Source organism: Triticum urartu, chromosome 2A (genome assembly GCF_056163025.1).
Source record: "Triticum urartu cultivar PI428250 chromosome 2A, HENAU_Tu73, whole genome shotgun sequence".
Taxonomy (NCBI): Eukaryota; Viridiplantae; Streptophyta; class Magnoliopsida; order Poales; family Poaceae; genus Triticum; species Triticum urartu.
In genome coordinates, this window is record NC_141874.1 from 732064672 (window position 1) to 732075574 (window position 10903).

The 10903-nt window shown below is 43.1% G+C and overlaps 1 protein-coding gene and 1 long non-coding RNA gene across 3 annotated transcripts; one reads left to right on the forward strand and one right to left on the reverse strand.

The window, feature by feature from the left end:
* The first annotated feature begins 263 nt into the window (after window positions 1–263).
* Window positions 264–2366, forward strand: LOC147987327 (G-type lectin S-receptor-like serine/threonine-protein kinase At1g11410). Its single transcript, XM_087545234.1, has 6 exons — window positions 264–455; window positions 615–811; window positions 929–1139; window positions 1242–1479; window positions 1562–1712; window positions 1818–2366. Exons 1-6 carry the CDS (start codon window positions 404–406, stop codon window positions 2103–2105), a joined length of 1137 nt encoding a protein of 378 aa, XP_087401360.1. The 5' UTR covers window positions 264–403; the 3' UTR covers window positions 2106–2366.
* A 1097-nt stretch (window positions 2367–3463) lies between these two features.
* LOC147987328 (uncharacterized) lies at window positions 3464–5843 on the reverse strand. Of its 2 annotated transcripts, none has more exons than XR_015617622.1 (2): window positions 5443–5832; window positions 3464–4392 (listed from the first exon to the last, which is right to left on the reverse strand). It is a non-coding gene; the product is annotated as an uncharacterized LOC147987328 (long non-coding RNA). The 2 variants fall into 2 exon arrangements; XR_015617623.1 differs by lacking the exon at window positions 3464–4392 and adding an exon at window positions 4865–5033 and having other exon boundaries at window positions 5443–5843.
* Window positions 5844–10903: the final 5060 nt, after the last annotated feature.

Below are 10903 nucleotides of genomic sequence, written 5' to 3' on the forward strand. Positions count from 1 at the left end.
CATCTTCTTAACCAACCAGTGCCATTCAACCCTCTCTTATTATGTGTATAAGTACATCTTCAGAAACCGCGTGTTTGCAGGTGTCATGGGCAGGCAGTTTATCCTGCAGTAGTTAAATCGTGATACCATAGACAAGTGCGGCGCTCACCCGAGAAGTTGGACCAGATGGGAGGTGTCAAGCAAGCGAAGTCTATCATGTCCATGGTCATGTAGGGCTGACAGTTTTATAATCATCACGCCACCCACATCTAGTTGACTAAGTGCTTCTGATGAGAAAATAGGTGCATTGTCAACGCCTTGGCTCGCAAAACTGCGCAATTTCCTCCTTGACTTGTGTCCCACTATGAGAGCTATAAGGACCAGATCGACACGAGTGTAGGGTACAGACTTCCCAATTAGCATCATGGTTTTCTGCGTAGTTGGATGCGTGTCGAGGTTCATCATCAAGAAAATAGGTGACTCAATGGGTTCTAAGTTCTAACTTCATTCTTGCATGCTTCTGAATGATTTTCGTTTACATGTTCTTCTTCTTTTTCTCCTGATCAACAGTTGACAGTTCGATTAGCATAAATAGCTATCAGTTGTTTCACATCAATCTTTTGGCAAAACTGCAGGCACAAGGAGAATACAAGGGAGGCCACAAAGGGCCATTGAAGAAGCTAAACCATTTGCAGACGAAAACGTATATGAAAGTAATTCTCTGAAAGGAGAAGTTCTGAGCTCACCTTTGATTGAGTTCAGCACAGTTCTTTCAGCAACAAACAATTTCAACGACAAGCTTGGCGCTGGTGGATTTGGTCCAGTTTACAAGGTAGGGTAACTCAAACTTCTGCATCTCTTGTTCCAGGACTGTCATTGAGCTTTGATTTCATTCTCGGCGATGTATTTAGATCACCACTTGACCAATATGAGTTGATGATACTTGCAGGGGAGACTACCAGATGGCCAAGAGATTGCTATCAAGAGGCTGTCGAACAGCTCCAGTCAGGGGTCAGAAGAGTTCAAGAACGAGGTAACTGTTCTGTCCAAACTGCAGCACCGAAACTTGGTTAGGCTTTTTGGTTGCTGTGTTCATGGAGAAGAGAAGATGCTGGTGTATGAATACATGCCTAACAACAGCCTTGACTCGTTCATCTTTGGTAAGTTCAGTTTTGGTTCTTGCGATTGGGCTGCATGAATCTGAATCTTTTATCAGCAAGTCTGTAACTGAACTTGTCTACCTGATGACAAATTTATATCAGATGAAACTAAGAGATCGGTGTTGGGTTGGAAACTGCGGTACAATATCATTCAGGGGATCGGGAAAGGGTTACTGTACCTTCATCAGGATTCCACGCTGAGAATTATTCACAGGGACCTCAAAGCGAGCAACGTTCTGCTTGATGATGATTTCATCCCCAAGATATCTGACTTCGGTATGGCTAGAATTTTCGGCGAGTACCAACGTCAAGCCCTTACTCACCGAATTGTTGGAACCTAGTGAGTCTCCTGCTCTCTTCTGTTCACCTAGTATAGATGAACATGGCTTCAGGCTTATGTTTTAAAATATGTGGAAACGCAGTGGCTATATCGCCCCGGAGTACGCGATGGAGGGAAAATTCTCCGAGAAATCCGACGTCTTCAGTTTTGGCGTGTTGATCCTGGAGATTGTGTGTGGCCGTAGGAACAGCTCCCTAGTCGATCACGAATGGTCAATGAACCTCGTGGGCCACGTAAGACAGCCTGCACTTTCTTCTCCGATCCACCATTTTTATGTTAAGACAACATACAAATAATCATCATGCATTCCATCTTCCATGCTTGGCTCCAAATTTCAGGCATGGACTTTGTGGCAGGAAGGCAGAGCCTCAGAGCTCGTCGACGCGCTGATGGGCACCACGTACTCTAAGGATGAGGTCTGCAGGTGCATCCAGGTGGGTCTCCTGTGCGTGCAGGAGCTACCGGGCGACAGGCCGGCCATGCCTCTCGTGCTCAGGATTCTGTGTGGCGACGTCGAGCTTCCTGCTCCGAAGCGTGCCGCCTTTTTCGTTGGGAGAGCTCCTGCCGACGACAAGGATACCGAATCAGGGAACCACTTGACCTATACTGAACTGGAAGGCAGATAGCCAGATTTTGGAGTGCGCCCTTGGCTCAGGTTGCTGATATTTATGTCTGTGGATTACTACCAAAGATGGTGTTTCAGTGTGACTGTTCCTTTGTTGCCCTTCCTGTTATCTATAGTGCTTTTCGAAACTTATTGCTAGCCATTCTGTTTTTGGTATGAATACACTTGTAATTCGTGAGTAGTATGTATATTCGTGATACTGATTGTATATAGTTGTGTACATGATTGGAATAATTTCCCTTTTGAGATTCTTGTTGTTGTATATTCTGTTTTTCTGTTGGATAAACTGTGATGTTTGGGCGAGCAGACTATGTTGAGCCGGTGTGAGCTGCGGTACTGGAATGTTAATAGGCATGAAAGGAAGGAATGAAGGAGCCTGCAAATGTGCAACAAAGTGGTAGTCAGTGTAAAACAACAAAAGTGAGACGGCGGAATGAGAAGGGAGAGAAATGTGGAGTGATTTATCCACGGGTCCGGCTATTGGCCAATATGAACACAACGCGGTTTATACAACAAAATCCTGATCCCCATGATGTCGCGGTGCAATATGTATAGATTCGACACCAGTGTAGCCATTTGTCCGTGTCTAGTGCTCTGAAATCTGAATTATTGACCAATAAACACAAAATATATTACAGATGTACATGTACACTAGTACATGACTAATAAGGCCTAATAGGCCATACTCTGCTACGTACGATTGACCATCCACCTCCATTTGAGTGTCTGCTACTTACCGTCGATCCTTCTTAACCTTCAAACAAGTCTAAAACATGATTCTCTATGTCGTCAAGAGTGTACTTTACGTGCTTCTCCATATGGAAGCCCGGCCATTGCCTTCGTAAATGTGCACGATAAGCGGGGAAAACATGCTGCAATATAACTAACCGTAAGTGTTGTCTAAGTTGAGGGTTGGGCACTTTCCATGTCGTTTGGACCCTGCTTATTTCTCCGAGTGCCGAATTGAATTTCTTCATGCTTTTTTTCACCGAGTTAGTATGCACAGCTTGATCACTTAACTGAAACAGAGCTCTAGTCCATGATGCCCGAAGGTAAGCTGTCGCATACTGTTCCACCCGTACGACAAGCTGTTGGCGGTTCCAATCGTCCCACATGGACATACTCAAATCGGAAGACCCTGAGCCTTTAAGCACATGCATTGCATTATTCATCAGGAAAATGTACCTCAGGCGCTCATCCTTGTAAGATTCAGCTTTCTCCTCAACCTTCATCTGCAAACATGTGAGCAGCATGAGCACATAGCGCTCCCAAGGACTCTTAGTTATCTCTTTGTCCTCCTCCTCCTCTACAATGAGTAATAATATAAGATTGATCGTGTCACTGTACTCATTAAGTTGTTCGACAAAACCCATGACATGTCGTGTCAATGGCAGGATATCTCCATCAAGTACTTTATTTTGGCATGGTTTAAGGTTAGAACATACATTCAGGAACTCCAGAAGGAGACTCGATGCGGTTTCCCCAAGCTTACCGAGAACATGCTGGCCTGCTCACAAATCACACCCTTGGCATCACCATACAAGATGCCACTTATACTCGGTTCAAGCTTTGCAAATTCATCATGCATCTGCAGAAGTAGGGGAACTTTATGATACTGCTGGTCATTCACTCTGACACTGGCCATCATACTTCCAACTGCGAGCAATTGTCCAATACACCGCGTGGTGGCTCTGGCAAAACAATCTTCCTCCACCTTAGGATCACACCCGAAAATCTGAGCGCAAGCGCCGCGTTCTTGAGGGAGGACTATGCTGACAATGACTCTGAGTGCTTGGATCCACATTGTCTGATTCTTCGCATACAGCTGCATGCTGCATGCACCGTTAGCAGTTGCTGCTGCTGGGTTATTGTGGCTTTTTTGCTCAATCTGAACACCGAGCAGAGAAAGGCATTGCATTAACATGTGGTGGCGTGTTTCTCCATAATCACGACATATATTTGGTGCGTGGCCCGCAAGGATCATAAGCTCAGCAATCTCCTTTAGCAAGATTGAAGCTTCAGGGTCAATCAGATACATGTGTACTTTCTCCATGTACACAGGACCTCTGCTATATCCAGTACCATAACTTCGGCTCTCACCACTAGGACTTGTGGAAAATGAGGAGATGCTGAGATCTTCCAAGTTGGGGATTGATGAAAATGAGAAGGAGCGCATAAAGGGGGCAATGCAGTTGTGCAGTGAATCTTGGAGACTGCTAGGGGGGGTGTAAATATGTGCCCGAACTAAGAACTTGGTAGAAGTTGTCCTCGAGGTGTACCATGGCAGCCTGCAGGGGAACTAAGTGGTTAATTCAAGTACTTCCTGCATAATAACTCACAAATAACCAAATTTTGCAGAATTAGCATAGTTTTATCAGCATCAAGATATAAATCTGGCAGATTAGTTTCTAGGGAAATATTTCATTAGTGAGATTGTGGTATTGACACTAATTAGATGTGTTAGGCCAATTATCTGACTGATTATATATATGTCGTGGACACCTCTAATAGTATCCGAGAAAACATTAGCCTCCTTCAGGAGGCGTGGGAGATTTAGTCGTAGGTTCTTTTATGTACAGCCGTCACTGCTCTTGCAAACAGATCCCCCCTAATCTGTCCTTGTAAAGTTTTTTCTCCCCCTACTTAATGAAAAAGCAGAGCACCTGCTATTGTCCTTAAAAGAAAATATTATATATATGTTGTCGAAGAAGTCAATATGAACATGAATTCGCCATATGTTCAAGTCACAATATCTGCTAGTAGCACTGGAACTGGAAGTATTTAAATCAACCATATAGATTGAAGAACACGTATGTTATAACGAAACAGTGAATTCTAGTTATGAAGATGCTCCAGCTTGCAGGGGCTTCTTGTGCGCGGGTGCACGCAATCAGATCCTGGTTGACATCTTTGAAAGCTCTTACAAAATCTGGAGAAAAATATGACATAAATAATATTGTCATCTACCAAAACTACATTTTTTTCCGAGTTATTTTTTATTTATATTTGAATCATCGCGACATCATAGTTTTATGCTGTGCTCATGTACAATTTTTTTCTCAGATTTACTTTCCCCACCCCACAATTTCTTTTCAAGATTTATATGTTTGAGAGATGTCTCTCCATTACTGTAATTTTATCATGCAACACAACATTTGCTGAAACCAAGAAGACTAGTACGCCCAATTCTGTTTTTTCTTTCTTCAGAATATATTCTCGATTTCCCCGCAAAAAAAAAAGAATCTATTCTCGATTTGCCAAATTGGGTGTGAGATGTCAATGAATAACGATACATGAATCTAGTACTACCAGAAGTGAGCTTGGACGGTTATTCTTGCCTGTAAGGCGATTTCGGCGCGTCGGGCGTAGAGGCCGCTACCACCTGAGCGGAGGGAGATGAGGTCCTTGACCGCCGCTACAAGACCAGCCGAGTAGGAGACGCCGTGGCTGTCCTCGACGGCCGCGCCCCGAGATGCCCACCTCCTTACAGCCTCATCGGCGGCCTCCAGCCTCCGGAGGCCGAGGTCGGCAACGGAGTCGTCGGTTCCCGGCGGCTGCGACGCCATGTTGCCCGCCGCCGGCTAGTGCTTGCAGTAGCAGCGTTGCAGATCTCCGACTCGAGACACCAGTCAAAGTCAACACGGCGAGAGACGTGGGCGGACTTTGCAGGCTTGCAGCGCCGGCCAGTGGAACATTTTTCATTTGTGTGGATCACCAGACTGCTGGTTTTTCTTCTTCTCTTAGACCAATGGTAGGCCGGTTTCCAAATTACGCCCACCCCAAGGCAGGACTTTATAGTACTCCCTCCATTTTTATTTAGTCCGTATATTAGTTTTAATTAAAGTGTAAACTTTAATGAAGTTTATAAATAAAAATATTAACATATACAATAATAAATCAATATCATTAGACTTATTACTGAATGTACTTTCACATAATATAGATTTGTTAGGATAAATGTTTATATATTTTTTTAACTTGGTCAACTTTATAAAGTTTGACTTCAATCAAACCTAATATGCAGACTAAATAAAAATGAAGGGAGTAATAAATTATAGAGTAATCAACGTAGGTGGGGTTTGACTTTTGATCATGCGGCTTTCATATGCGATAATTTTTTTTTGCGGGATTGCGATAAATAATTATTACCACTTATTTAAAGAAAATAAATTAATTACTTAAGCACAACGGTTTTCTGACGCGATGAAGTATATTTTGCTTTCGATATTTGTTGACGGTGCTCGGTGAAGTTTGCTTTGATCTAAAGCATGCTGAATGAAATTTGCTTCAACTCAAGAAAATATGCTTTTAGAATATTCACAGACACCTTTTAATCATGCGGCTTTCATATGTGACTATCAAGGCGGCCCTCGCAAATGCTAGAGTATCAGGTTTTAGCTTATGCAAGTGTCAAGCATTTTTTCTGTCTTTTTTTCCTCCTATTTACCCTTTCACTATATAATTAATAGACAACATTGGAGGTATCGATACATGTCTCAAGGTGTAACATTGACCTTTATTTTGTAAACATATAATTATGGTGATAATCCATAACACAAAAACTTGTAATATAATACTTCATGATCAATCTAATAATATTTTTTTCTTCAAATAATATGTTTATACAATCATGCTTTGAGTTGCAAGTACACCAAGCAAACTATCCACAACCCTCATACCCGCTAAATTGATAGTTGCATGCTCTCGTGTATGTCCGCGTCTCATAGCCGCGTGCTTTAGTTCATTCTGTAAATACGGTTATTTGGTAAATATGGCTTCCATACTTTGGTAAATATAGTTCAGTTTCTTTTTTTTGCAGGGAAAATATAGTTCGGTTTCAGTAAATACCAATACCATTTCGATATGGTTTTGGCAGATACCATATAAACCAAAGTTGACACGAATTTATAACAACATAGTGACACCACATCACACAAACATACATGTCATCCGTGCAAATGAGAAATTTTCTAACTAACAAGTAACAACACCAACACTCATGCACTAGTTCTGTAGTGGCACACTAGCACTAGTTAGCACGTCCCTTGTCACTACTAGGGTAAATTCTAACAGTAGCGCTGGTTTTGTGCTCACTAATAACGCGAGTAGGCACGCTACTAATAAGGCGCTACAACTATTGCTTAGCAGTAACGCGTGCCGCACGCGCTACTGCTAGAACAAATAGCTGCAGCGCTTGTTCACTCCCACGCTGCTGTTAATGTAACTACTGGCAGCGTGTTTTCTTTCCATCGCTACTAGTATTTTTTTTATTTTTTTTATTTTTAGTGTATTTATGCGCCATCGTACAAGTATTGGTACAATACCAGTTATGAGGTTTACATCATTATGTCCATAACAGTGTGTCAAATGAAGGTGGATTAGGTTCAAGTGGAGGCAATATGTGGTGCATGTCAAAAGTATACTACTAATCCAAACTTGATCTAGTTTGGACTAGTAGTACTTTTGATGTGCACCACATGTTGCCTCCACTTGAATCTAATCCGCCAGCACAAGCTATTTAATCATCATCATAATCATTAGCACCAACAATATTTATTTAATCACCACTAACACTAGCTAATAATAATCATCAGTCATTACCACCAACACTAGCTATTTTATCATCATAGTAATAGTGTAGCACATCATCATCCTCAAACTCATTTCTAGCTAATCACTCCTGCTGCTCTCTCTTAGGTAAAACAACATAAAACATGTGTAGCTCTCCTCCTTGATCAAGTTGGAGCATGTAGATGAACCTGTCTCCTAATTTTGGGTAGCACATCTGTTTGCTGCCCCCTAGTACTTGTCTGCGCTCCCCCATCACATATCTGGTCCAGTCTTGCACTATTAAGCATTCATCGCTGATCTTGAATGCATTAAAGTAACATGTAGGATATCTTGGCCGTAAGCTAATAATACTCATGGTACCTTTAGTCTCGATCCCATAAGGCACAACATTCATCGAGAGTCCCTGTTGAAGAACATCGTATGGTCACAGACTTAGCAATGAAGTTTAGCTTCACAAATAATGTATGGAAATGATGCACTGAGGACAAATAGTAAAAATCTTACCATCCTTCCTAAATAGATGTGACCGTAGTTCATGACGAACACTATTGGTCGCACGTTTTCAGTACTAAGATTTCTAAGTCCAGGAAGAAAATTTGTCTTGACGGTATCAAGATCCCCAAGCCATGAAACATAATGACTTAACTCCTCGCAGTTTAGTTCAGCCCCGGGACAGTAGTAGGTCCTGTCTACCAAGCGCTGAACATGTTTGCTTGCACCGAAATAAGCTGACAATACAAATTAGTTGTCAACTATTTTTAAATAAACAATATCAAAGACATAAATATGGTTGAGAAACTTACATTTTGGTGTAACTGGAGGCGTCTACACATCGACCCAGATGTCGGTATTACCTTCAATATCATTTTCCGGACGAATATCAAAGGTGATAACCATATCAGACTGAAATGCATAAGTCTTGCATAGTGCTCGCCATGTTTTGCATCCAAAATAGGTGTAGTCGTCTGAATTGTATAATTTTGCGTGGAAAATATAACCATGCTCGGTCTTCAAATAAACTTTCTTTACCTTCATAGTATGACTGAAACCTATCTTATCCAATACAAAAACTCTTGCATGGCAGGGGATACGCTAGTAGAATAGTAAAAAAATATAAGTTGAAGCAAATGAAGCAGATGTCATGCTTAATTACGAAAAAAGACTTGTCGTTGTGACTTACTGTATCCACTTCGAAGTTCTCGTCCAGCTTGATGCTGAAGCGCCTATCATCATCTAGGAAGATTCCGTCGCACAGGCCGCGCTCGTCTTCGCAGTATTTGCAAATACCGAAATCCTTTTTGTCGTCAGACATTTCCTATGTTCATAGTTAAAACATTAATTGAAAATCGATAGAAGACAACTACCAAGATACTCAACACACAAATCCGGGGCACTCGATATTTCCTACATATTCTGGCAAAAGTCATGCCAAAATTCACGGAAAAATCCGGCATGACCTTTGCTAAAATAGAATATATCGAGCGCCTGAAATTTGCCGGAACGGAAATGAATCAACACTCTGGCAAAACATAGGCCACTCGGAGGTGTAACCTGCAAACATGACTGGCCACTTGGATATTGAGCAACACAAGATATACATTTCAAAATATCTTATAAGACTCAAATTAGCATGCATTCAATAAGCAAAAGTAAATCATCTCATGCGTCCGTACATCGTCGAATATTATCACTAATACACCCCAAATAGTGTCATACATATAACATCACTAGTACAACTAAAACCCTAGCACACGACGGGTATCGGCGTGGGCGGTAGACACCCACAGAGAAGGAACCATCACGGGATCATAGCTCCAGTGAGATCCCTGGAGAACCTTCCAGGTATTGGAGAACCTGTGCTCCAACGCAAACAAGTAGCGACGGACGTGCGCGTCCACCTCACTGACACGGTGACGCACCACCTCCACGGAGTCCTTGAGCCTTTGGACTGTCACTGGCCCACGCGACCGCCACCAATGAAGGTTCGGGTCAATGACAGGCTGACTCCTCACCAACCTGTGCCCCCCGGTAGGTAGCGCCTCCCAGTACCACCCCGGCGGAGCCCAGTCCCGGACATGGCCCATCTGGTCAAGCAGGTGTCGTCCTCCGCCGACTCGACGACGAGGATGCGGGATAGGCATCATCCACGTCGATGCAGGAAAATTGCTTTAACTAAAAAAATAGCAACAAGTTCTTACTAACTAGTTCTATTAATTCAACTAGTTCTTACTAAAAATAAACTTACTATAAATAAAAATATTCTAGTACCTAATTAGTACCTAGTTCTTACTAACTAATTAGTACCTAAGAACTACTGCCCTAATTACCATCTAATTTGATGAACCTATAGGGGTGGAAAGTGGTAGCGGATATTCCAATTATCCAACTATAAAGTGAAATAAGTGGTCAAATTTTACTCGTTTTATGATTCATCTTAGAAATTTGATTCATTTCCACCCTTACATGAACCCTAACTCATTTGAGCCGCATCCGCATCCGATTCGTTTTCACCCTAACTAATTTGATGGAGGTAAAAACCCTAGGCAGAGGTAGGGGAGAGGGAGGAGCAGGCGTGCTCACCTCGGGTGACTGCGACGATGGAGGGGCAGGCGGCGTCGAGTCATGGTCGGGGCTCCGGGGCAGCGTTGAGGTCGGGGTGGCGGGGGCGGCGTCCGGGGCGGCGTTGAGGTCGGGGTCGGGGGCGGCGTCCCGGGCGGCCTTGAGGTCGGGGGCGGGGCTGGCGTTGAATCTGGGGTCGGGGGCGGCGTGGGGAGAGCGCGCGGCGGTCGAGGGGTGACGGCGGCGGCGAGAGTGGAGTTGATTTGGGGGATGAAGTGGCCGTGGGGAAGAACGAACTGCGTGGTTAAGTCAGAAGTACCAGTAGCGCGTTCCAGAAAGGGCGCTACTGCTACATTAGCTACAGCGCGTTCTGGAATACACGCTGCAGCTATAGCGATTTTCTGCAGAACCCGCTACTGCTATTCCTTTCTCCTTTTTTCCCTTTTTTCTTTTATTTTTCTTTACATTTTATTTTTTCCTTTCTCCTTTTTCTATTTCTTTCATTTTCATTTACTTTTCTACTTGTTTTTCACTTTATTTTATTTCCGTTAGCAGCAGCGCTTTACATGTAAGCGCGCTGCAGCTAAGGAGATTAGCAGTAGCGCTGGGCCATTATACGCGCTACTGCTAGGTTGGGCTAGCCATGTGCGCCCAGTTCAAACGTAGCAG

Coding starts and splice junctions, on each gene's coding strand:
- LOC147987327 (XM_087545234.1), top strand. CDS start 404: ATGGTTTTCTGCGTAGTTGGATGCGTGTCGAGGTTCATCATCAAGAAA. Junction 812..928: donor GATTTGGTCCAGTTTACAAG/GTAGGGTAACTC, acceptor TGATACTTGCAG/GGGAGACTACCAGATGGCCA. Junction 1,480..1,561: donor CACCGAATTGTTGGAACCTA/GTGAGTCTCCTG, acceptor GTGGAAACGCAG/TGGCTATATCGCCCCGGAGT.